The sequence below is a fragment of the Polyodon spathula genome, chromosome 10, assembly GCF_017654505.1.
Source record: "Polyodon spathula isolate WHYD16114869_AA chromosome 10, ASM1765450v1, whole genome shotgun sequence".
Taxonomy (NCBI): domain Eukaryota; kingdom Metazoa; phylum Chordata; class Actinopteri; order Acipenseriformes; family Polyodontidae; genus Polyodon; species Polyodon spathula.
In genome coordinates, this window is record NC_054543.1 from 33,148,899 (window position 1) to 33,175,940 (window position 27,042).

The following is a 27,042-nucleotide window of genomic DNA, read 5'->3' on the forward strand; positions in this document are numbered from 1 at the left end:
GTGCGCAAACCTCTTTTGTGCCACGGTGTATCCTGAATATAACGGATTTTAATGACAAGAAAACAGCGCAAAGATATAGAGAGGTAATTAACCTTTGAACAAATTCCAGTTGAAATGTGTGTTTGTTTGATAGCCTATCTTAAATGTGCAACCAGAAGAAACATCACTTTTTTTTTTTTTTTTTTTTTTTAGATGTAGAGATGCTATCACAAAACTTTGTTTGCAAAAAAAATGAATAAGCCATCACAATGACGCCCGTCTGTTTCCAGTTAGGGCAGGTAGACCCTCCTACTTTTCGTGTCTCTGTGCATATAAACCTCCCCAGGAAAGTAAATCTGCCATGGCTGGAGGCTGGAGGCGCAAGTAGAGTCAAGACGGGAGAAGAGCCAAGATAACATCTTGCTTTGAAAAGGACTGGAAAGTTAGCTGCATCCAGGATTAAACCCAGTGCAGTTTTCATCTCTTTCGAAAGTACATTTGCAGATAGGAGCCGTATACATTTTATTTTTAAATATAATATTTGTTGACCCCCTTGAAGCATAAACATGACCAGTAACCCTTTGACGGGGTTGCTGGTTGCGCTTTGCCTGGGCAGCGTTGTGCACTGTATGCCAAAACTTACTGGCAAAAGCAGAAGACAGGCGCAGCATCAAGTAAACCCAGTCGACGGAGCGTCTTACAACCAGAGTAAGTACTGTACCCGCTTTCTGATGGGTTGTGGTTTTTTTTTTTTTTTTTTTTTTTTTTTTATTTTTTTTTTTTTTTTTAGTTTTTGTTTGTCTTGCTGTGTCCAGCGTTAAAATATAGGTTAGTTTATTTGATTTAATTGTTAATGTAGTTTTGAAAATGCAAGATTAAGTGCCTTTTAAAAGAGTATGTGCTATGAAAAATGTATCCAATCAACACGGAGGCATATTCTTTCAATATAAATGCTGCAGTTGTTTAAAGATTAAGCGCAGTGTAACTGTCGCTTTTTATGAAGTTGACCTACAATATCTATGGTGCGAGTATTTAATTTTAAACTGTTTGTATCAATACTGTTAACTTTTTTAAAAAATACAAAACTTCGTAGTGTCAAGTTGCGGGGTGCTTTTTTTTTTTTTTTTTTTTACTTTTGCAACGGTGTTAGTAGACAGTTAGTCAAAGTATAGTCCCCAGGTGCTGTAAATATATTGTATTATTATTATTATTGTAACGTAGCTTAATCCTTAAATGCCAGTCTATATGGGGGCATATAGAAGACACAAGTGCACGATAGTCTCAGATGAAGCTAGGAACTGATGTGATGTGGAGAGAATGTGTCCAAAACTACTACTTTTTTTTTTTTTTCCCAGCTATTTTAAATATTTCATGAATGTAAGGGTTAAAGTATAGTATTTAAAAGTGTACTGTTATAATTACTTTTATCAAAGTGTAAATGAAGCATAATTAAAACGTTTCTTCACTCCTAGACGGCTGCCATGAAAATGGCAAATCTTACCATATTGGCCAGCAATGGGAACGCGCGTACCTAGGCACTACTTTGGTCTGTACCTGTCTCGGTGCTCGAGGAATTAACTGTGAAAGCAAGCATGAAGGTGAATGGCATAATATTACTAATTTGTTACTTATGTAGCAAAACTGATCTGAATACACCGTGTACTTGGCTTGGAATGTCGCCCTTATGGAACACACACACACACACACACACACACACACACATACATATATATATATATATATATATATATATATATATATATATATATATATATATATAATATGGTAGAAAAGTATGATCCTTATAATTTTCATATATAGAAATTAGCCCATTTTCTATATATTTAAATATGTGGGATATATTTTAAATATATTTTAAAGGGGCCAATTTCTTTATAAATGTAAGGATCATACTTTTTATAGCCTATATTAAAAATGTTTTTTCCATAGCAAATAAAACATAACTTTCTACAAATAATTGCTAGCTGAACTCGTCCAGAGTACAAGGGACTGCGCTTTGGAAGATGATTATTGTCTAAAGCTCCACAGTAAATAACTCATTTTTATACTATTACTACATTTTTAATATGCATTCTCCAATATACTATTCTCTTCTGCAGCTGAAGAGACTTGCTATGACAAACACAATGGACAGTCATATCGGGTTGGGCAAACTTACGAGCGACCAAAGGATGGGATGATCTGGGATTGTACCTGTATTGGGGCTAACAAAGGGAAAATTAGCTGTACCATTGCAAGTAAGTTTTAAAATAAATAAGTGATGCTTATTGTGCTGTGTTTTATTTGTACTCAACTCATTGTGTTTTTGAACAGTGGCTTTTTAGATAAAGAAAATGTATTCTCTCCTTTTTTAATAGACCGCTGTCATGAAGGTGGGCAGTCCTATAAGATCGGAGATACCTGGCGCAGGCCCCATGATACTGGCAGCTACATGCTTGAATGCGTGTGCCTTGGTAATGGGAAAGGTGAATGGACCTGCAAACCAGTAGGTAAGCAACTGAAGACTTGTTTGTTTTTGATACATTAATATTATCCTGCTTTGTTAAACTGCTGGACTGCAGCTGAAGTAATCCATTGTTCCATAATGGGGATGTTATTGTCTGAAGTACTATGGACCATGCATATCTCCGCAAATCGTGAACCAATCAAAGCTGCATTTAGGGTGCTTGAGAACTAATCACTGCAATGAAATGCTGTCTTTTTTTTCCCCCAGCTGAAAGATGTTATGATAATACTGCTGGCACTTCTTATGTTGTTGGAGAGACCTGGGAGAAACCCTACCAGGGCTGGATGATGGTAGATTGTACCTGTTTGGGCGAAGGCAGTGGACGCATTACATGCACGTCCAGAAGTAAGTGCTTGAAGTGAATGTTTTTTTGTTAATTGGTAGAAAATGCCCCACTCTACCCACCTCCCAATGGCATGCTCAAAAGGCTACTTGAATAATGGAAATATCTGATGTAACCCTTGAACAGGTTCTCATGTTTGCTTTCTTATGCCAAAATGATTGCATTATCCACCAAATATGTTACTTCATTGTCCTGATACAGGCTTGTCTCTCTCTTATTAAACTGTCTACAGATTTACTGGAACATGATTACATGGTTGTTTTTAAATATTCTCTTATTTTAAGTACGTTTGCAGTGGGTTATTGTATTTTAGCTGATAATGTAGTGCTACATAATGGTTGAATGAGTCCAGCTATAAGTGGGCATTTGGGGTGGGGGTTGGAGCTTTGCAATTGGCAATAGGAGAGGCTTGCCATAATGCTTGTGGTTCTTCACTATCCTAGGTCATACAGTAGTTATGTTGCATATGCAGATTCATTCATTTGGTGTGTTGCTAACTTGCATTCTGTTTCTGTAGACCGTTGCAATGACCAAGATACTAAGACCTCATACAGAATTGGAAATACCTGGACCAAGCCTGATGCTAGGGGCAATGTACTGCAATGTATCTGTACTGGCAATGGACGTGGGGAATGGAAATGTGAAAGACATGCATCTCTCCATACTACAGGACTTGGTAACTAAACATGTTGCAGTTAATTCTTTTAAAACTGTTGCTCTTGAGGGGTAATAACTTTTATAAAATGTGGTATTCATTTTATTTTTTTTAAGGTACCGGCTCCCGTGTTGTTACCAATGTTCAGACTGCCATCTACCAGCCCCAACCCCAGCCTCAGCCCCCAACAGAGGGCAGCTGCATAACGGACTCCGGAGTTTCGTACTTTGAGGGAATGCAGTGGATAAAGACCCAAGGCAGCAAACGGATGTTGTGCACTTGTCTGGGCAATGGCATCAGCTGTGAAGAGATGAGTGAGTTTTTTTCCTAAATAACGTGTGGAATCCTCCATGTAGACAGTGTGTTCATGATATCTGCATCTGTTGATCTTGCACTGCTGGTTTTATAGACCCTGGTCATCAGTGATCTAACTTTAAGGAAGACCAAACTTATTACTAACTTGGCTGTATGAAACAAGCGGAAGATGTAACTGTATGTTGACAGAAGAGTACCCCTAGTGTGTGTAAATGGATTTGTATGTATCACTAATGACTCAAATGTGTTCAAATTTATTTTTCTTCATAAAGCTGTGTCCCAGGTTTATGGAGGAAATTCAGATGGCCAGCCCTGTGTCTTCCCATTTGTCTTTATGGGGAAGACCTACTACTCATGCACTTCTGAAGGGCGTAACGATGGACAGCTGTGGTGCAGCACTTCATCTGACTTTGAACAGGACCATAAATACTCCTTCTGCACAGAAAAGAACAGTGAGTTGTCTGTTCCATTTCATTTGAGTTGTAAATGTTAATGTGCAGAGGAAATAACACAATGGTTCTGTTCATTGAAAGTCAACACTATTAAACTTCTGGTATACTTATTGTATTCCATATTCCCCTCCCTTAATTGCAATTTCTTTATTGAAAAACATGTCTGCCTCTTGTCCGCTAATAAGATAATCAAAGTGTAATCTTAATGGTTTTTAAGGGTTAATTGTTATAAATAATCCTAACAAAGTAAGCTGCCATTTAACTTGTCTGTGATGCTTTTACCTTTTCATAAAGTTTTTTTGGAAGTATTTTCAAATGGCTTTATCGTTGCTTCCTGATCTGACTTCCTGCAATTTTTATAGACCATAACCCTTTGTTTCCCACTCTTTTGTCCTCTTTAATGACAGTACTGGTTACCACCCGAGGTGGCAACTCAAACGGCGCATTGTGCCACTTGCCTTATTTGTACAACGGGCGAAATTACACTGATTGCACTTCGGACGGCAGGCGGGATGGGATGAAATGGTGCGGGACCACTGCTAACTATGATGGCGAACAGAAATTTGGATTCTGCCCAATGGCCGGTGAGGTGGTGTCCAAGAACTCTACAGACTAGGCAACATACTACTAGTATTTATATGCTAGATCCTTCCTGCTACTAAAACCCTGCATTCAGTTCATGAAAGCAGAGGGTTGTATATTTACTGTGATGCAAATTGGATTGCTTAGGAAGCTGCAGGGAGTCGATACAATGTGTTCTCATGTTGGGTCAGCAATACATGTTATCTTTATTTACAACTGGGCATCATTCACACTTTCCTATTTTATTTTTCTTACCAGAGCAGTTGTGTGTGTTTGTGTATGTTTTGCTTTTTTCTGTTTCTTCCCCAGTACAATAATGGTTTCTGGTTAAAAGGCAGCCTTAAATGTTGAACATTGCATATTTTTATATGATCTATCCCTTTTTAAAAACAAGTTTGACATGGTGGTTCCTTGTACTAAACAAAGGCGCAAGTAATTATTTTTTGGTGGTACCTGGTGATTTTATAAAGAATTGTAAATCTGTCACCAAAGGGCCTCCTGAGAGTCTGGTTTGAGGTCAGTGTGCACATGCACAAAGCTCTCTAAAACATTTGAAGTCTGGTTGGCACTGTCAACGTTTGGCTTGTGTCCATATGTATCAAAATCTCTAGCACTTGTTCTTTTTTAATACTGGGTTTTCCTATTGGGGTCTCTGGAGAAGATTACATTTTGTAACAATCCTGGAGTAATTGACTCTCTATTCTTCCTAGCTCACGAAGAAGTCTGTACCACCAGTGACAGTGTGATGTACCGTGTTGGTGATCAGTGGGACAAGCGCCATGATGTACTAGGTCACATGATGAGGTGCACGTGCGTTGGAAATGGTCGTGGAGAATGGAGCTGCTTGGCATACTCACAGCTGAAAGGTCTACATGCATTTCACTGAATTTGAATATTGGCCTTTATGAAACTAATGTTCACACTAATTTGTTTTTTATTTATTTTGTGTGTAAAGTTTTGTTATGCATTTACAAAGGCAAAAAATGATTTCCTGGATTCGGTATAGATCATTTTATCTTTCTTGGTACAGATCAGTGCATTGTCGATGGCTTGACTTATGAGGTTAACCAGACTTTCACCAAGCGTCATGACGAAGGATACATGATGAACTGCACTTGCTATGGGCAGGGCCGTGGCAGGTGGAAGTGTGATGCTATTGGTATGTTGTAAGCTTGTTACTGTAATTTAGAGAGGCATAGCCTGTATTATGACTTTACCAACTCAAGACATAACCTCTGTATGTGGGTGTCTGTTCAATTAGCCAGAACAAAGTGATCTCTTTCCTGTGCTCAAACACAATAAGTGTTGATGTGTGATTTGACTAGTCTCTCTGTGCCACGTGAAAGCACAATGCTGCCAGACCTGTTTTTTAAGCTTGGGCAAAATTGAAACGAGCATTTTTCTGATTTGTAGTTACCTAATAAAGGCTTGGGGAAACAAATAGTGAGTTTGCAAATCTTTGCATATGGATTTTAAGGTGGAGTATTGAAAAAAACAAATCTACTATTGCAAATATGAAATCTAACCTAGCCAACAGTTCTGCTAAATATAACAATTTCTATGAGTGATCAGCTAGCATCCCTACACTGTTCATACAACTGACGGACCAGTAAATTATTCTAATATGCTAATCCCGTATGTGTTCCGGTTGCAAAATAATTATTTGTATTTTGTTTTATTCACGGCAGTATGATTAAGCAAGGGCTTGTTTACGGTTCACAACCAATCATCCCAAATAATTTTCAGCTTGTACCGATCAGTTAAAAAAAAAAAAAGTGATGCTAATGTTGTAATTTGCTTAAATGAGCTGAGCTGGAAGCAATCTTCAGTACCTACGTAGGACAATGTGGAATTTAAATGATTAACATGTGTATTAAAAACCTAGGCAATTTTTTTCCCTCCTTTTCAATCATTTTAGACCAGTGCCAAGAACCTGAGACTCGTGCATTTCACCAGATTGGCGAGTCCTGGGACAAGGTGATCCATGGTATCCGGTACCATTGTTACTGCTATGGAAATGGCATTGGAGAGCTGAGCTGTGAGCCGACACAGACACAACCAGGTAGGCATGTCACGGAGGTCTGTGCAGCTGTGTGCTTTTGAAGTGTAGGGGTCAAAGTGCTGTATACCAGAAAGGGGGGGGGGGGGGAGGTCACGCAGCCCCCCCCCCCACACACAAAAACATTCTGTTTTCATTAATCGCAGCAGGAGACTTTCATATAGCATGTTTGCTTCCTGACAGCAGTGTTCTGCCTGAATTCACATTCTGGTGTTGCAAACATTTAACTCCTCATACATTCATGTGATAACATGTAATTAAACAGAATAGTGCCCTGGAATTGAAGCTCTAATTATAGGGGCTATACTTTTCTACATTTTGTGTAATACAATTTTGTGTAATACATGCTGTGTAATAAAAATATTGAAACCTGTGTTTTAACTTACTTCAGTTATAGATCAGTTGAATGCTTTGTTTTAATCAGATTACAAGCATTTCATAATGTTAAACTCCCAAACGTGCCAATTATCCCATTAAGTCTAACAATTTGGAACAAATAAGGAGGAGGGAACGGAATGTTATATACTGGTATTTGGTAAGTTCTGTATATTATGCAGTGGGCCAGTGTTTAGGCAAATAGAGTATTGGTTTATTTTAAATTGACTGTAACCAACTGTTGTGAGTAATGGAGATTATTGAGACCTTCTTTTAAGCTGTGCATTTTTGGCTGTACTTTAATTGTATATATTGTCTAGGAGACTTTTTCCTCCCATTGTGACTTGTGTTGTCTTTTTTATGCCATATCGCCAATTGGTTATAGCCGGGGAGATGCTCTTAAGCAACAATTGAAACACTCCTCTTAAGTGGCTAATGCTGACTTGATGTTTGTCTTTAAAAACTCTTTCCATCTTTACTTGTGCTGCACAATTCATCATGAGCCTGTACCTAAACCTGCCCAGCAGCTGCACCTTGGTGCAGAAAACCAAACAGAAAAATCTGGCATGGCTGTGTGAGGTCTGTTTTAGTGCTGCTTCACTTACAATATATGCATTCTCAAATCGTTAATTGGTCTATGTAGGTAAATAATAGACTAAATATATATAAAAAAAATATATACACATTTACTCTTTCATTTGTAATTTGTAGTATTACTGTTGTCGCTCTTTGAAATCGCAACAACCAATCCGTTCGAGTGTAGTCAGTGCATCAGTGTTTGGCACCTGAAATGTATTGTAAAGTGCCTTACTGAAATGTCAAGGTTAGTGGTGTGTGTGTGTGCGTGCGTGTTTGTTTTTTTTTTTGTTTTTTTTAAAGCAATTAACTTCTTTTTCAGGAGGACGTCGACCAGTTCAGATTATCATTGCTGAGTCTGGAAACCAACCCGATTCTCATCCCATCCAGTGGAATGCACCCCAGTCCGCTCATATTGCCAAATACATCTTGAAGTGGAGGCCGGTAAGTAAGCCAACATGTTACAGTGACTGATTAGATTGTTTAGTAAACTTGGTGCTTTTTGAAATTGATGGTGAATTGTGGATTAAATAAAATGTTTTGATGCATATGCCTGCTGCCCGCCGCCCACCACCCACTACCCGTCAGGCCAGGGACATTTTAAACATTTACTGGAACATTAACAAGCCTTGTTCCAATCCTTCATTGATGTCTTTGTTCTTGCAAACTGCTTTAATCTTTTGAACTCTGTCACCTAGATTACCACAAATCCCTTCTGCTCTTTTTACTATAGCACGAATGCAAAACTTGGAGGATCCATTGAGTAGATACGTTGACTTGTGTTTTTTAAATGGAAGGCCCTTAGTCAAACAACCAAATGTTTCTAAAATAACTTGTTTTTATTTTATTTTTTGGTGCATTGGAAAACATTAGTTTGACTTAAAGCAAACATTTACATTTCGTGTTCTTCAATAACTGTATCTTTCCAAATGCCAGTTTCCAGAACAGAAAGCCAGACAGGTTAATGCAAAGAACAGCATTGGTCACCATATATATTATATATATATATATATATATATATATATATATATATATATATATATATATATCATATTATGATATATTATCATATATAATATCTATATATATATATATATATATATATATATATATATATATATATATACTATATATAGGTAGCATCTAAATAAATATATCTATATTAATGCAAAAAACAAAATGAATGGACTACGTTCACGAAATTGAGGAGTAGGGTAGAGGCTTTTTACTCCACTAAAATGAATATGAAAATATTTGCTCGTACTATAGATATACAAGTGTAAATAAAGTGAGTATAAAACTAATTACATTTGTTAAATAGGAGGCTTTTCAGTCTTGCCTGATTTCTTAATGGTTACACATTATAAAAGGTACTTTTTTATCTTAGAAAAATACCCATGTTCAGTGGATGGAAGTCACTGTTCCTGGACACCTGAATTCCTATACCATCGCTGGCCTCCAGCCAGACATAACCTATGAGGGGCAGCTGATTAGCATCCTGCGTTATGGACAGAGAGAGGTCACCCGCTTTGACTTCACAACAACAAATGGATTTTGTAAGTACTGTACCATCTTTGTTGTCTTGATTCCTGTCCAGACAGAAGCTGGAATATCCTCAGGCTTTTTATCTGCAAGCATTAAAACCCATTCACCCATAACTTCAGACACAGTTACCTAAACTGAGGTAAAACCATAAAACTAAGTCAAGCAGACCTTGTTTGTCGGTCATACATTTACTGATGAAGGCATTAGCTGAAACATTTGCTTAGTTTACTAATATTTCTGGTTTTATTTCGGTGTGTGTGTTTTAGTTCCTACAAAGAAAATAAATGAATTTACAGGTTTGAATGTTTAATGCATAATCCTGCTATTTGATATAGGGCTGCGTATTTTTAAATCCCCTGCAGTGCCCACGTCTGAAGGAGAGACCACCCAGCCCCCTCCAGTGGTGGACACTTCTGAATCTGTGACAGAGATTACCTCCAATAGCTTCGTGGTCTCCTGGGTTTCTGCTTCGGACACTGTTTCTGGTTTCAGGGTTGAGTATGAGCTCAGTGAAGAAGGAGCCCAGACGCTGGTCCTTGGTGAGAAACACATTTAGTATTCGCAAAAACAGTTAAGACAGGTGGGGGGAAGTAGAGAAGTCTGCAAATCCTAACTAAACTTTGCATTTTATAATGCTTCTATTGGTGTTTCCTTGACAGTGTCATCTAATGGCCAAATATTGTAAATGCACTGTACATTTTTCAGTGTGTGTGTGTGGTATTTTTTTATTTTAAACGTTGCCCCATACTAAGTACTACTTGCGTTTTCAGACCTTCCAAATAGTGCAACCTCCGTCAGCATCCCTGACCTGCTTCCCGGTCGCAAGTACACTGTCCACGTCTACGAAGTCTCTGAGGAAGGAGAACAGAACCTTATTCTTACCACGTCCCAGACAACCGGTATGTCTATCGCACTACTTGAGGTTTCTTTAATGCGTTGCAGAATATCAACATTGACCGACTAAAAATATACATATTTCTTCAGCTCCTGATGCGCCAACTAACTATAACATGGGTGAAGTAGGAGAAACCTCTATTGTCATCAGGTGGTCCAGACCTGCAGCTCCTATTACAGGTAATCCGTGCTTTAGAGCTGTTAACTGTACAGAGGAATTGAGAGGTGAACCTTTTTTATCCATCCAAACCGATCATGCTAAACATGCCATCTTGAATCCCTAAGGTTACCGTGTGGTCTACACCCCCTCTTTGGAAGGAGAAAGCACTGAACTTACCCTTCCTGATACAGCCACCTCTGTCACCCTGAGCGACCTCCTACCTGGCACTGAATACAACATCAGCATCTACGCAGTGGAAGAGAACCAGGAGAGCGTTCCACTCGTCATCCAGCAGACCACTGCTGGAGATCCACGGCCAGGTAATGGTCTACTACAATATTGAATGTACATACATGGTTCAAATTAATAACATACAACAGATTGATTGTGGTGAAATAATAAAACAAAATGGCAATACTGTCTACTACTGCTAGTGACTTAGGGATTTCCTTTTATTTATTGCAAGTGTAAAGTGGTTTTATAGTTTTAAAACATGCATTGATTTAGACTAGAGCATTCTACCAGGCTCCTGTTGAATCAAGTTACAGTAGTGACCGGGCTTTGGGGCATTTTTTAATAAATGTATTATTTGTAAAACCACAGCTTGCTGATGTAAGCATGTCTGAACAATGGAATGGCAAAGCCAGACACACCAAATGTCATAACACTTAAAAGCTGAGTTGCATTATAAAAAATATTTGTGCTTTTGTGTCAGTGCTTTGCCAGGCTAACTTAATGCTAGTGCAGGCTTTTATTCAGGAATAAATAACTAAAAACACATTGTACCAAAGGTGGTTGTAATTAGGACTTTCTTTTAAATATAAAATAATAATAAATGAAGTAATGCCAGGTGGAAGTGTGTCCCTTGGAAATTAGTGAGTTTCAAGCACAGTAGTTTTCCTAGACTGGAATGTGCTGAAGAATTAAGGTTCTGGGATTCCAGGGAGCCTTTATATCCATATAGGGACAAAATTGTGTCTGGTACATTTTATTTATGTTAATTGACTCCAGATTATGACATTTTGGAAATATACCAGCTGGCCCCTTTTGATTTCAAAGTGATTTGTGTCATTAATAAATCAACAATGTGTGTATGTAGAGGGGGTGAAGGGCTGTTGGCTGTAACAGTATCCTAATTTGAGAGAAGTCATCTGTGCTGTGCTGCATTTTCAATGGGCTTGTGTATCTGACTGGACCTGTTTTCAATTCAGCCAGAGTTATGAGACTGAAGGCCAGTTTGGTTCTCTTTCAAATTTAGTGGTGTGTGTGTTTTTTTTTTTTTTTTTTTTTTTTTTTTCTCAAGCTGTTTTACTGTTCTGAATGTTTCTTGGTCTATATTCTGTTAAATTGATTGTCCCACCCTCATTTTTTTGAATGAGGGTTTGTTTTTGTCTCTGCAAGAATAATTAGCAAGTTCCCCAATGTGCACACATCGAAATGGTTTTAAGATGGCTAATACGTGTGCCACCCTAAATGGCCTGGACCACTTATTTGTGGATAGCAAAACCTACCGCTGCTTTACTGCAGTCACTTTAACAGTCTGTTTTTGTGCTGTTTTCAGAGACAGTTCCACGCCCCACTGACCTCCAGTTTGTGGACGTGACTGATGTGAAGATCATCATTATGTGGTCCCCTCCGCAGGGTGAGGTCTCTGGTTACCGTGTGACTGTTCTTCCAATCAACCTCCCTGGCACTAAGGGAGAAAAACTAGAGCTCCCCGTCGGCAGGAACTCCTTCGCAGAGGTCACCGGGCTCCAGCCTGGCACCACCTATCGCTTCCAGGTCTATGCTGTTCACAGGGGCAAAGCAAGCGAGCCATTGGAGGGGGATTACACCACCAGTAAGTAGAGCTTCCTGTACAGGCTAACCACCATTTTAATGTCCACTGCTTGTGATGTGGCTGCTTCACTTATGAAGCTTTTGTACAGTACCTTCCACATCTAACACGTTGGCTTTTGGCATGTATTCCTGAAGAATAGTGGTAGAGTACCATTAATTAAATTATTTTTGTGTACAGACCACACACACAGTGAATTAAATAATTGAACTTGCTACATTTTTTTTTTTTGCTCACCTGTGTGATTAGTTGAGTGCCACCCTGTGGGGTTGTCCACACATAATGATGGGTTGGGAATGCTTGTATCTCATTTATAAAATGTATTTTATAACATTCTTCCTATAGAAATTGATGCCCCAACCAATCTGCAGTTTGTCAATGTGACAGAGAGCAGTGCCATTGTGATTTGGGGTGCTCCACGGGCTAGAATCGCCACATACAGACTGCTGCTGAGTATTTCTGGGGAGCAGCCCAGATCATTTAATGTGGCTCCAAAGGTGAATCTGTATCATCTGAGAAACTTGCAGCCTGATACACAGTACACTGTCACAGTCGTCGCAGTGAAGGGCAACCAGCAAAGTCCAGAAGTCACAGGACGCTTCAGTACATGTACGTATTCAGTTAAACACTTGCTTATAGATGCAGTAGTTCCCACAACTATTCTTGGAAATGTTAACTAATCTGTCCAGTTGTAACCTCATTCATAAAGTAACAGTGTAAAAGAAGAATGTTGGCTGCTATGGCTGCAACAAAAGAATGTTTCAAGGAGGTGCAAAGTTCCCCTCCACAATAAGTAAAAAAGCAGGGTTAAGATTTAATATTGCATCAGTTAATGGCCACAAGAAACAAAAGCTGCCCAAAACTATTGATCTTCAAAATGTTTTTTTTTTTTCGTTGTTGTTTTTTGGCTTTAAGGCAACTTTATGCCCTTTCTCTTAAGGGCATCTCAATAAAAGCATGCGTTTTGAACGTTTGCAGGTGTTTTTTAAATGGTAATTGCTACTTCAGTTGGTAACCCACGTTCCCATTTTTGCAGTGGAACGTACGGGCAGTGCCCCACGTTACAGCACTGAAGTGACTGACACTGCCATTGTCATTACTTGGACACCTGTGCCAAGAATAGGATTCAAGGTATTTTCTGTTAAGAATAATGTACATGTATTCGTCAATTATAGGGTAAACCTATTCTTTTAGCTGTACAGGACAATTTATGTTGCCTTGCATGGAACACCCAGTGACCTAGGTATTCCAGTTGTAGAAAACTTGGACCACTGGGTGCAATAATGTGTTAAATGCATTTAAAACTTAAACATACAAAATGTATAATTAATATTTTGTTGTTGCATCCCAACAAAAATGGGAGGTGATCAAGTTTAGCATTCAGGGCTCATTGTATTCAATTTGTTGTCTGACCTTTTCAGCTGGAAGTCAGACCAAGCCAAGGAGGTGAGGCTACCAGAGAAGTGATCTCGGACTCGGGCAGCATCTTCATCTCTGGCCTGACTCCTGGAGTGGAGTACACCTACAGCATCCAGCCACTTGTGAATGGACAGGCACGTGGAGCTCCAGTCATCAAGACTGTCGTCACACGTAAGTTCACCCTCGGCCTTGTAACAATGAGATCCCAGTACAGTAAAGCGCCTATTGACAGAGGGGATTTCTCACCCTCCTTCCTCTCTTCTGTTTGTATATTGTCCATTGCTGTTGCCTTTTTTTTTTTTTTAAATATACTGCCAGTTTTATACACTGCTCTGTTTCTGCTCTTTCCTTAGCCCTGACTCCTCCTACCAACCTGAACCTGAAGTCTAATCCAAACACCAGAGAGCTGACGGTCTCCTGGACAGACACCAAAACTCCTGGTAAATATTTTCACTTTTTACACTCTGTAGAAAAATCTTTTTTGGCTGTTAACTGGAGACAGGGAAATAAATGAAACTGGTTTTACAGTAGATGGCTTTTGGGTCATATACCAGCATTCCGTAAACTAAACTTTTCAGTTAAGAAGGGAGTCATATTGAGATTAACAATGCAGAACTTTTAACTTCCTACTTAACTGAAAAGATTACTTTACTTAATGCTGGCATGTGGTCCAATGCCATGCAGTGTCCTTTGAAAAGCATCCATTCTCATGGTTTTATTTATTTATTTTAAACATTGAATCGTGAGCTCCAATTTTTTTTTTTTCCCCCTCAGATGCCACTGGCTACCGAGTCACCTGCACCCCAACTAGTGGACAGCATGGTAACTCCTTGGAAGAATTTGTCAAGATCGGACAGAACTCCTGCACACTGGACAATCTGAGCCCTGGCATTGAATACAACGTGAGCGTCTACACTGTCAAAGATGACATGGAGAGCGTGCCGGTCTCTACTACAGTAACGCAAGGTAGGCGGGGAGGCGGCTACTAAGGAAATGTCCTCTCGTGATATATCACTGTACAATATCAGAAACCTAGCCACAGCAGAAAGCTTGGAGTAAGCTTTACTGGTGCATGTGGTTTAAATCTTAAACCAATGGAACATTAAGTTAAAAAAAGAGGCTGATTTATAGCATGACCTATGGAAGTCATGGTTTGTTTTCTGGAACTTTTCCACAAATCATAATCTTTTACTATCTTGCCTTTTCGACATCTGCTTGGAAAGCTGATCACTCTGCAGATGGCTTCCATTGAAAGGGAAAGTGATCTTAAGTTACTTGTCCCAATAATTGAAAGGTGTGTAATTCATGCTGTGCTGCCTGCAACAGTAATTCCATACCATTTTACTAACTCAGTGTGCTACATTTTAAAGGTGGTCTTAATTGTCATGCTATTGTAAAGGTGATATGAAAATTACCATGCAAGTTTTTAAATGTATGAATCCATGCATTTAAAATTCAGTGGTAATTTTATTATTAAGTTTTTGAACCCTAATTGACACATCTTGGATTACCTTATTTGGTCATCTAAAATCAGTGCTAATTGGGTTCGATGAAACCAGTTGAAAGTACAGTAACTTAAATCTTAGCATCTTGAACAAAAGGAAATTCTGTCAAATTTTAGGCAACCAGTTAGTCAGTGTAGCAGCTAGCTTAAATTGGCATGCTAACATTTAAAACGCAGCATATCACCTTTTAATGAAATGCTTAACACCCCATAGTTCTTGTAATACTATCATTGCTGATTTTCGCCTCCCTTTGCTATTTAAACCCGCTAGAAGTCCCCCAGCTTACTGACCTCGGCTTTGTCGATGTTACTGACACAACCATCGGCCTGAGGTGGAGCCCGCTTAACTATACCGCCATTACTGGCTACCGCATTACGGTAGTTGCTGCAGGAGAAAGCGTCCCCATTTTTGAAGATTTTGTGGAGCCCACTACAGGATACTACACAGTGTATGGACTGGAGCCCGGGATTGATTATGACATCAGTGTAATCACTCTCACTGAGGGTGGTGAGAGTGTGCCCACTACACTGACACAGCAAACTGGTGAATTGAATCTCTTTTTTTTTTTTTTTTTTTTTTTTTTTTTTCTCCCCCAGTCTTGTGTTAAATGTTTCACCAGCTTTTATGCTTTGCTGCAAATGCCTTGAAGTGATTCTTATTTTGAAATCCATGTGACTTTTCTGGAAACATCATTTGCTGGGTATCTAGCATGCTTTATCACACCTTGAAAAATGTATTTATTTTCTAGAAAGTGGGGGGTGGGTATTTCTTCACCCTTGGAAGTTGACTGGAAAGTGAGCTTTATAAAACCATTGTAGCCTCTGAAACATATTTTATATTCTTAATCTACAGTATGTTGAATGTCAGTTTTGGTCCTCTGATGACTGACGCTAATTTCAATGTATTCTGTGGTATAGCATAAATGTTTATTGTACAAACCAGTAACATACTGAATTACTTTCTTTTAAAACACAGCTGTTCCTCCTGCAACCAACTTGCAATTTAATGCTGTGGGTCCAGAGTCCATGCAAGTCATGTGGTCTGCCCCTGAATCGATAGATCTCTCCAGATTCATCGTGCGCCACTATCCTGTGAGGAATGAGGACGACGCTGTTGAGCAGAGTGTACCTGGAACGAGCAACAGCATCGTCCTGAGAAGTAAAACCTTCAAACTAAGTGATATACATCAAATTAAGCGAAATGATTGAAATCATAACCAAGTGCATGCTGGTTTCACTTGTTTGAATAATATGTTTATCAAAACTGCCAATGGTCTAATGATTAGCTCTGACTCTGGTCCCCTTTTTCCTAGTGTGTATATGAAAGGTGACTTGGCATAAAGGCCCTTTTTTAAAAATCGGTCGGGATAACTTTTTTTCCCCTCAGTTAATCCTGTAAACTTTGCATGTGTACTTTGTGCTCAGTCTGGCTTCACCACTGTTTTTCAGATCTTCTGCCTCACACAGAATACCGTGTGAGTGTCTTCTGTGTATATGAGGAACGGCAAAGCAGACCGCTAACTGGAACTCAGAAAACTGGTAGGTTGTTCTGAATAAACAGGGAAGATGTTTAAATTTTAAACAGGCTATTTAGATTGATTCCTTGGGTGAACAATATTTTGCATCCTGGCTTGTTTTATAATAATTTTGTGCAATATCAATGTCATTTTTTAAAGATTGTTTTACCAAGAGGTTCAGTTGGATGGAATTGGATAACTGCAGAGGATAACCTTTTCAAAGCCCCTAGTTGGCACAGGTATTCAGTCTGTTTTCACACCCTCCAGCCCTGGATTCCCCAACTGGCATTGACTTCTCCGAGGTGTACGCCAACTCCCTCACTGTCCACTGGCTTGCTCCCCGAGCCGTCATCACTGGATACAGGATCAGGTATCAGATGGCAAGCGGTGGGAGGACAAAGGATGAGCGTCTGCCTCCATCCCGTAACTACTTTACTCTGACTGGCCTCAACCCAGGAACAGAGTACATCATCCACATCTTTGCTCTAAGCGGGAGCGACGAGAGCCTGCCTCTCACCGGCCGCCAAGCTACCAGTAAGGGGTTCCTTTTATTTTTCTCTTACCTGTCCATGCTTTTACTAATACTCAAAGTATAATTAGTTTTTGTTTTTGCTGTGTGATAATACATTCAGTAATTGATCTCTGCTTTCCCCTCAGTTTCTGATGCTCCCACTGATCTGGAAATTGTTTCTTCCACTCCAACAAGCTTAACAGTCAGCTGGGATGCTCCCTCAATCTCTGTGAGATACTACAGAATCACTCATGGAGAGACAGGTTGGTGACCCTTACTCTGACTTCCTGTGCATGTGCCCTCATCCCATTGCTGTTATTTAGTCCTGCCCTGAGAGACCTCCAGAAAGTGACTTCTTTACTGTTATTGGAAAGCAAAGCTTTTGTGTTATAGTATAGTGTAATTGTCTGCACTGATCCCTACCAATTGCTTGAATTGCTAAATAACTGTACTCTACTGGAAAACTTATGGAAATGTTTTTATACCTCCTAATATAATATACTTTTTTTTCTTATCTTCCCACTCATGCCCAAAGGCGGACAAAGTCCTGTCCATGAGTTCACTGTCCCTGGCTCCCAGTCCACAGCCACTATTGAAAACTTGAATCCTGGTACAGAATACACCGTGACCGTGTTCGCTGTTACTGGACGAGGAGACAGCCCAGCTACCAGCACACCCATCACTGTCACTCACAAAACAGGTAGTTCGGTGCAGGGTTTTTTTTTTTTTTTTTTTTAGAACCGTCTAACACAATAAAATTGCAAACCCATTGTGTCTTTCTGGAAATGTACTACTGGCTACTAGCAATAGGATTTATTGGTAGTATGTCTCTTGCAGGTTAACGTTCTGAAAAGTCACATGCGTGAGTTGCATGCTAGTGGTGGTACCTGTTTGAATGTTTTGCAGACATGGGCTCTCCCTCTGGTATGGAGGTGACTGATGTGAAGGACAAAACCATTTCTGTGAGGTGGACGCCATCGTCCGGCTCCGTTACGGGTTACAGAGTAACTGGTGTGCCCAAGAATGGTCGCGGACAAACTGTTTCACAAATTGCACGCCCTGGTAAGAAAAAGGCATTTACAGAGCTCCTATTTAATCAAATCCACGCATTAACCAAGCTGTATGCAGACGTTGCTAGACAACTGTACCCTGATGTATTGTGTGTGTGTGTGTGTGTGTGTGTGTGTGGGGGGGGGGGGTGGTGGGTGGGGTCTTTTGTACCATGTGCCTATATTTTAACCAACCAAGCATTTATGTAACAAACAATAAGCTGGGCATCCTTTTGTTTCAGACCAAACTGAAATGACCATTGGAGGACTAATGCCAGGAGTAGAGTATGTGCTCAGTGTGTACGCCCAAGGTCAGAATGGAGAGAGCGCTCCCCTGGTTGAGACTGCAGTCACCAGTAAGTGTGCTTTTTTACAATTCCGGGTTCCTTCTACAGTAAAGTACCAGCAGTGTTTGTGTCCAGGTTATCTTATAGCACTCTGCATTTAAGTATAATTTTATATTTTGAAAGTGTGTGGTGGTGGTGTGTGTGTGGTGTGTGTGTGTTTTTTTTTTTTTTTTTTTTTTTTTAAGGATTTAAAATAGTTTTTCTTCTATTCAACAGGCCTTGACCATCCTAAAGGACTCTCTTTCACAGATGTTGATATGACTTCCATCAAAATTGCCTGGGAAAGCCCAGAGGGTCAGGTATCTAGGTATAGAGTGACTTACTCCAGCCCGGAAGATGGAGTAAGAGAGCTCATCCCTGCCCCCGATGGCGAGGAGGACACGGCCGAGCTGCATGGCTTGAGGCCTGGCACTGACTACACCATCAGTGTTGTCGCTCTGCATGAGGACCTGGAAAGCCAGCCCCTCACTGGAACCCAGACTACAGGTAAAGGTTCTTGTAGATTTTATTAAATTTAATATAACTAATGTAAACTAAAACATAGCATTTGGTAACTGTTTTTTTTTTTTTTTTTTTTTTTTTAAGGAAGTATGACCTAGGGACCAACTTGCTTGATTTTAAACTACATTTCAGAAATGATTTACTTTAATTTTTTTCCAGCAATACCTTCTCCAACTGACCTGACATTCAATCAGGTTACCCCAACCAGCGTGGCTATCACATGGCGGGCCCCTAATGTCCAGCTCACCGGCTATCGCATAGTGGTCAATCCAAAGGATAAGAGCGGACCAACCAAAGAGATCAACCTTGCACCTGACACCACCACTGCCGTTGTGACTGGATTAATGGTAACTGCTACTCCTTTATCAGTCCAAAATAGGACTGAATGTGCTTCATTGCCGACACCAGAATTGTAGGTTTGTTCACATTTAAGAACATGGTGTCTATTTTTCTGTTGAGTCTGAGCAGTTATTAAAATAAAGACATCTTCACCCAATGCCTGGTTTTGATTTAGCAACATGTATATTTTTTCCCCATTTTTATATATTTAACTGATGTTTTGGGAGGGTGGTTTATAAATTGTACCCTGAAAGACCACTTGGGATTGTGCTTTTATTCTGTAGGTTGCAACCAGGTATGAAGTGTACGTTTATGCTCTGAAGAATTCTATGACCAGCCGGCCTGTGCGTGGAGATGTCACCACACTTGACAGTAAGTTTCTTTTTTTAATTCTTTGTAAACAACTTGAAAAAGGGGCAGGGGGCGGGGGGGGGGGGGGGGGGGGTAGAAATCTGGTACAGGGATGGTAATTAATTCTCTGAGGTGTCTGTAGGTGTAAGAACTGGTCCAGCTAATTGACTGTTAGTGAGAAGACCTTGGGTCAAACTGCATTCGAATGACATTTGAATGTAGGCTTTTTAAAAAAAAAAAAAAAAGATTTATAAATGTTTCTCCCTCTTCTACAGATATTAGCCCCCCACGCAGAGTTCGTATCTCTGATGTCACCGATTCTAGCATCACACTCACATGGCGCTCCAAAACTGAAACCATCACTGGCTACCTTATCGATGCTATTCCTACTGGCGGTCAGTCTCCCATCCAGAAGAGGGTCAGCCCCGACGCCAGAACCTTCACCATCTCAGGTACCCTCAGACCAGGGCTAACAACGCTTTGTTTTAATTCTATAATTTTGTCCAGACCTTGATTTTTCATATATATATTTTTCTATTCCAGGTCTAAATCCAGGCACTCAATATACCATCCATGTTTTCACCCTGAACGGGGATGCTCGCAGTGCTCCATTCACTCTTACTGCCACTACCAGTATGTATCTCTTAAATGCTCTGTCATTTGCATGTGTTTGTGCATACTGGTCATGTAAATCCAGTTTATGATCATGCAATTTTTTTCAATTTACTTTTAGCAAGTTCTATATACTGAATTAGTAGAATGCTTTGTTAGACTTTTTGTAGGCCCTATTTACGTTGTTCATCTCAAATGAGCTTTTAGAGATTTGCCATAGAAGTACATAAATACAATGAAACCTGGAAAGAAACCAATACTTCAACAAAGACATAACTAAAGCTAGATATTTCTAAAATGACCAAATTGATAGTTTTATTAAAACGGATCATGTAGTCAATGTAAACAATAGTAACTTGATTTGCAAATCTAATTGTTTCAAATTGGAACGATAAAGACTCTGCCACCTTTTGGCATTCTGGACAAATTGCACAACTACTTCCTTCCATTTTCACAAGAATGCACTATGTTTCTATTCCAGATAAACCATTAGTTGAGTCTCCATCAAACCTACGATTCACCTCCACAACCCCAAGCTCCGTTTCATTCACGTGGGAGCCTCCACGCACCAGGATCACTGGCTACTTCATCACTTACGAGGAGGCTGGTCGCCCGCCCAGGGAACTGACTCCACGGCCACATGCAGGAATCAGTCAGGCTACAATTAATGGTATTGAATCACTGCTGTGATTCTTCTATAGTATATTGAAATCAAACATTTATTTATTTATTTATTTATTTATTTTTAGTATTTTATTCAGGCAAAATATTGAAGTCAAAATGTTGAATCAACAAAAAATGTTTCCCATCCCTAGACTGGAAGTAAATTTGCAATATTAGAAGCAAAACTGATTTGTGTGTTTTGTTTTCCCTCGCTAGACCTGAGACCAGGAACAGAATACATCATCAAGATCATAGCTTTACAGAATGCTTTGAGAAGCCAGCCGCTGGTGGGAAAAGCAAGAACACGTAAGTCATACAATTGAATTGTATGAATGCCTTGGTGTATGTTCTGTAATGGGACTGGCAAGGAGTTTCCTACATATTGTACAGTAAAATCTGTTTATACTAAACAGGTTGGCACTGCCCAGATATGGTACTAAATGTTCAAAGCTTTATTGTCTTGATTTGCAAGCATCTAAAACACAACTGAATACTCATGGTGCCAGCCGAGCAAAGTTTGAATTTAGATGTTACAGCTGGAAAGACCATATGTGTTTTCATGCATTGAAATGCACATGGCTTATTTTTAAATTAATAAAATGCTTTACTTTGGAAGCCGAAAAAAGTCTTTCCAAGCCATTAAGCTGTATTCAAAATAAATCTTTTGAAGCTTACAAAATGCTTTAGTCAATGTAGGTTTTTTTTTTTTTTTTTTTTTTTTAATTTGTAAACTTAGATATACAGTTGATGCCAAGCTTGCTAAATTTTTACTTTTGCTTGGATCCATGTTTTATATATGGATCGTTACTGCTGAGTTTTTCCAACACGCTTGCTGATGCAGCTTACTGCTGGTTTCTAATTTGCTTGATCTGTTGCTTCTAACCCTCATTTCTCGGCTAGAATTTGAAGGTCAGCTTCCAACGCTGGAAATCTTACCAAATCCGCATCGCCCTGTGCCCGATATCCTAGACGTCCCAGAGACGATAGAGCACTCCCCGTTCTCCACACACACCCGCTTCGATGAGGATGATAACGTTGTCCAACTCACGGGCACCAATGGGCAGGAAAGGTTGGGACAGCAAGGCCAACACATTTACACAGAGTACCAGAATCTTGGGAAAAACAGGCAGCTTACACCAGGAGTTCCACACAGTCCAGACCATCCCCGGCACATTCCTGAAGGTGACGGCGGGGTTAAGATTGGTGGCCAGCACCCAGTCCACACTACGGTACAGGTCACTGAAGCTATTGGGGGTTCTCCGTTTGGTATTCCGGGCAATGGCACCTACAGCACACAGGAAGCACAGTCCCAAACTACCATCTCCTGGAGGCCATTGCTGCAGACTTCTGAATACCTAATTTCCTGCAACCCTCTGAGTCCTAATGAAGACATGTATCAGGTAACTATATTTGTGGTGTGGGGGTTTTTGTTTTATTTTTTATTTTATATTTTTGAGGGATAGTGTTTTTTGACAGGTTTGTGCCCTGGCCTCCCTTGAAGCCCCAGGGTACTTTTGTTTTCAGTTGTGCTTTTTTTGTTGTTGTTTTTTTTTATTTTGTTTTTTTTTAATTTCTAATGCTCTTCAGGCTAATGTTTTGTCTACACCTTGTGTTAGGGCTGGTGTCCGAATTGTTGCCGACCCAACAGAGATTTAGCACTACGAACATCCTTTTAAAATAGTTCCACAATATCAGTGTTCACAACTCTACTGACTAAATTTTGCTTTCAATTGTTTTCACAGGTACGCGTGCCAGGGACCTCCACCAGCGCTACGCTAACTGGTCTGACAGCGGGGGCATCCTATAATGTCATTGTGGAGGCACTCAATGGAGCTGTTAAGCAAAAAGTTTTTGAAGAGCTTATCACAGTGGGAAACTCAGGTAAGAACAGGCTACACAAGCACAATGCTGAAGTGCCAAATGTATTCACTCAGCCCTTCCTCTCCTGGACATCTACTGATACTCCAACATAAAGGCATTCAAACTTGAGAAGCTTAGAGCTGGGGGTTCGGAACAACAAATGCATAGTCCCTGGGAGTCTGGTTTACATGAACCAGCAGTGTTTTTTGTTTTAAAGTATAAAAGCTCTCAAATTCCTCATAGGAAGTTGCATACACATTTTATTTCAAGTAGTATAGCTTTATGCTGTTAGTTAATAAGTACATGAAACATGACCCTAAAGCTTTTTATGCTGAGAAAGCTGCACACTGTTTTGTTTGGCTTCATGTATACAGGGACACCTCCATCATTTTGACAAGATCAATTTAATGTGTAACCAATGCAATGTTTTAACAAATGCCTGTTTTGGCTTCTCCCAGTTTCAGAAAGAGTACACCCATCTTCTAAAGACACGTGTTATGACACGTTCACTGCATCTAGCCATGAAGTTGGAGAGGAGTGGGAACGCATGTCCGAAAGTGGCTTTAAGCTGTGGTGTAAATGCTTAGGCTTTGGCAGCGGTCATTTCAGATGTGATTCATCTAGTGAGTAGCTCCCTCTTCACCCTCCATACACAGCACATTGTAAAGTTAAGGTTTGCATCGTCCGTGCCATTAACAAAACAATGCTAAACTTTTACAACTTGACACCATCCATACCAATCATCATGTGACTTAGACATACATAATCATTGTATGTGATGCTTCTAATCACATGGGTAAGACTGCTATACATTTCTGACTTGCAGAATGCAAGCTCTTTGTTTGAGTGCCTGGTTATTCTCAATTTTAATGTGTCCTAGCCTCCGATTTTGGTTGTACATCAGTTATGGAACATGTGTAATAATGTGTTTTGTACGGTATGTCACAGACATGTGCTTCAACTTCATGTCTGCAGACTGGGTCCAACACGGGGAGAACAGGATCCTTTCTCAAGTGAAAATAAAACTCCATTAGTTTCCACTGGGGCAAATCTTTTTTTTGTTTTTTTCCAAGCTAATGGTCTAGCTGTGTGTTGTCTTTTCTAGCCCAGAAAGTGCCCAAAAACCTTTAGACAATAGACAACTCATGTTGAACATTTAGGCCCCTTGTAAGATTATAAGCATTTACAGTGAAACCTTTTCACACAGACCACTGACTGCAAGGCAGTGGAAAAGCATTTATAAATAATTTTGCAAATGCATCGCAAATTGCATGGAAAGATGGAAGTGAATTTCTGTTTTGGAAAATGTTGTACTTTCTTTTGACTACTGAATGCAAGATGTTATAAAATTGTTGGTTTCTGAAATGGCCAAGGAATGTTGTCTTGTATGCCTAAATATATTAACAGCTTGCAATTTTAATGTTGGGAATATAGAAAATGTGTATTGTAAAAATACTGGCACAGTAACAGAGAAGGATTTTAAAATACAGTGGAAAATGTTTTAGCCAACACACTTTTTAAAGACCAGTTTTAGAGTTATTTTTCCCATGAGGATTTAATGTCTTTTTTGGCTATGCCAAAAGTTTAGAAACTTCATGGTCTCCTTTTTTTTTTAAACAAAGTTGCTGGTATAGATAGATAGAAAGAAAGAATAATTTATTGAAGTAGCCATGTTTTAGAATGGAATGTGATGTGGGAATCTTATTTCCTCTAATGCAGAATGGTGCCATGATAACGGAAACAACTACAGAGTCGGTGAGAAATGGGACCGGCAGGCTGAGAATGGCCACATGAGCTGCACCTGCTTGGGCAATGGAAAGGGAGAGTTCAAGTGTGAACCTTGTAAGTGCTGCAGATCTAGGGGTCTGAAAGTGTCGTGTAATGGTGTTGGGGTGGGGGAAACCAATCCTGAATGTTCTGCATAAACTACTGCTGCAGTCTTCTTGTCCCATGCATAATGTCCATGCTTTCAGATGAAGCTACTTGCTACGATGAAGGGGCAATGTACAAAGTTGGACAGCAGTGGCAGAAGGAGTACCTTGGAGCCATCTGCACCTGCACATGCTTTGGCGGACAGCAGGTAAGCTAATGTAGTAAATATCTTGGCGTAAAGTTTTTGGCTTTTTTTTTAAATCCGATCTAAGCCAAGTAGCTGTTTTTGAAGTCTCTTGTAAATATTTTTTTGGGTCACAGTTTACCAAGCTTGCATCTGCCAGCACTTTAGTTTTTCATTGCATTAACCTTAAATACTTTTTCCATCTGAGTATTTAGTTATTGCATTATTTAATGTTCATGCACAAAGAAAATAATCATGTGGGTAATCTTGAGAATAATGCACATCTTATGAATGTAAAGACCAATAGGAATTGACCTTTTTAATGTTGACCCATGGGATGGGTATGTGGAGGCATCGATCATTCTCATATCTATTGAAAAGCTTACTTTGTTAAATGTGTTGGGCAATTCTTTATCAAGAGTGATGAGTCTGTTTTGGTATAACAACCATGGCAGGGGATGTATGTTAGAAATACTACAGTAGTTCTCTTAATTGTCATTTTAGCTTTACGGCTCGAGTTGCAAGCATTAGGTACAGGAATAACCACTTTCTTTTCAGCAAAAGTTTCTGACTCTAGTAATATGAAGTTCATGTAGACTCCTGTTTTTGCATTGTGTGTTGGGACAGACATGAGATATTTATTTAAAACTAAAACCTGCTTTTTTTCAGGCTAATGTATTTCTTCTTCTCCTTGTGTTAGGGTTGGCGTTGTGAGAACTGTCGTCGACCCAATGTTGATGTGGATGCCACCCTGTCTGCCACACACCACTCAGATCGATACAGAGACAACATCCTGACGAAATATGTAAGTTACTAATTATATATATATAAAAAATACATTTATGAAAGTTCCAGTTGGGCAGTGGGTCCATTTGCAATCGTCTCGTGTGGTACCTTTGCGGTCAACCTTGTCTAGGCTGCTGGGAGTGCCTTGTGATTTCAGAGCACTGAAGTTCTCAAGCAGAGGTGGTGATTTGAGAGGTTTGGTGCCAGTGGTAACTGCTGTTCACTTCTCCTGATCTGTCTCCCTGCAGCACGTGAAATGCCCCATCGAGTGCACAAGACCAGATCTCCTTGCCGACGCACACAACCCACCAGGAGAGTGAAGGGCCACCATGCAAGGGCGCCTTAGCGAAGACTCCGTCCCAAGCCAGTGATGCTGCAGAGTACTTCACCTGAAAACTGCCTTTTTTTTTTTTTTTTTTTTTTTTTTTTTTTTTTTCTAAAACCAAATTTAAAATAAAATAACTTGGCTGCTTCTCCAAATCACAGCTTTTCAGAGCATCACTTTTTTAAAAAAATTGAATGAAAGCAAGCAAAATGGCTGAAGACTTTTAAACATTCCATGCAAAGTGTTACTGATGTCTTTTTTTTTTTTTTTTTTTTTTATGCATTTGCAAGCCAAGTGGTGGTTGGGAACATGATAAAGAACATAAAGATGACCTGAATCTTTCTTTACACCCTGACCTGTATTGTCTTTGTTTTCTTTAGGCTTGCCTGTCCAGTATTTAATGTTACATGATTTTGGCATAACTAAATGTAGTATGCATTTACAAAAAGCACTATCACGGAAACGTGCATTGATATCACAACCAGTTTTTGTAATATTAGCATTCAAACTAAATTCCACATGTAGTTGTGGCAATTTTACCATCTTATCTCTCACAGGGAAACAGTAAAGCTGTAAAAAATAGTACTACATCTGGTTAGGAGTCACCTTTCTTTTAAATGGAACAATGTAATGCAGTACCCATTCACCCACTCAAAAGGCATTGTCTAGAACCTGCGCACTGCTTTTACTCTAACACTTGATATGCAGTTCTCTTTTTACTGATAGTAATTTGTGTTGTAATTTTCAAGCTTTACCTTTTTACTTTATCCTTTTAAGCATTTGTGTATGAAATTTATTTACAGTTTATTACTGATGTAAAACTTAAGATTTGGTGTAGTGGTTTTTTTTTTTTTTTTTTGCGTGTGTGTGTGTAGGTGCCAAAGTTGTTACTACTGTGGACAG

The 27,042-nt window shown here is 39.5% G+C and overlaps 1 protein-coding gene across 2 annotated transcripts; it reads left to right on the forward strand.

The window, feature by feature from the left end:
- Window positions 1-329: 329 nt before the first annotated feature.
- Window positions 330-26,241, forward strand: LOC121322143 (fibronectin-like). 2 transcript variants are annotated; one of them, XM_041261683.1, is made up of 46 exons: window positions 330-687; window positions 1,452-1,577; window positions 2,100-2,237; window positions 2,358-2,489; window positions 2,714-2,851; window positions 3,367-3,525; window positions 3,621-3,818; window positions 4,092-4,271; window positions 4,679-4,855; window positions 5,564-5,719; window positions 5,884-6,012; window positions 6,772-6,915; window positions 8,186-8,307; window positions 9,251-9,419; window positions 9,771-9,947; window positions 10,179-10,307; window positions 10,393-10,482; window positions 10,588-10,782; window positions 12,024-12,302; window positions 12,645-12,908; window positions 13,336-13,430; window positions 13,721-13,889; window positions 14,072-14,158; window positions 14,493-14,684; window positions 15,494-15,766; window positions 16,199-16,381; window positions 16,672-16,761; window positions 17,007-17,273; window positions 17,397-17,513; window positions 17,786-17,950; window positions 18,157-18,312; window positions 18,542-18,655; window positions 18,863-19,132; window positions 19,307-19,494; window positions 19,771-19,858; window positions 20,113-20,289; window positions 20,381-20,470; window positions 20,931-21,119; window positions 21,329-21,418; window positions 22,013-22,512; window positions 22,855-22,993; window positions 23,431-23,595; window positions 24,692-24,814; window positions 24,946-25,052; window positions 25,729-25,833; window positions 26,063-26,241. In XM_041261683.1, the coding sequence occupies exons 1-46, from the start codon at window positions 546-548 to the stop codon at window positions 26,132-26,134; spliced, it is 7,455 nt and encodes a 2,484-aa protein (XP_041117617.1). In that variant the 5' UTR covers window positions 330-545; the 3' UTR covers window positions 26,135-26,241. The 2 variants fall into 2 exon arrangements, with proteins under 2 accessions (XP_041117617.1, XP_041117618.1); XM_041261684.1 differs by lacking the exon at window positions 15,494-15,766.
- Window positions 26,242-27,042: the final 801 nt, after the last annotated feature.

Excerpts from the sequence above, each read along its gene's own strand:
- LOC121322143 (XM_041261683.1), top strand. The coding sequence starts at position 546 with ATGACCAGTAACCCTTTGACGGGGTTGCTGGTTGCGCTTTGCCTGGGC. Across the intron at positions 4,856-5,563 it reads TGGATTCTGCCCAATGGCCG|CTCACGAAGAAGTCTGTACC; the intron begins GTGAGGTGGTGT and ends TATTCTTCCTAG. Across the intron at positions 14,685-15,493 it reads CTCTACTACAGTAACGCAAG|AAGTCCCCCAGCTTACTGAC; the intron begins GTAGGCGGGGAG and ends TAAACCCGCTAG.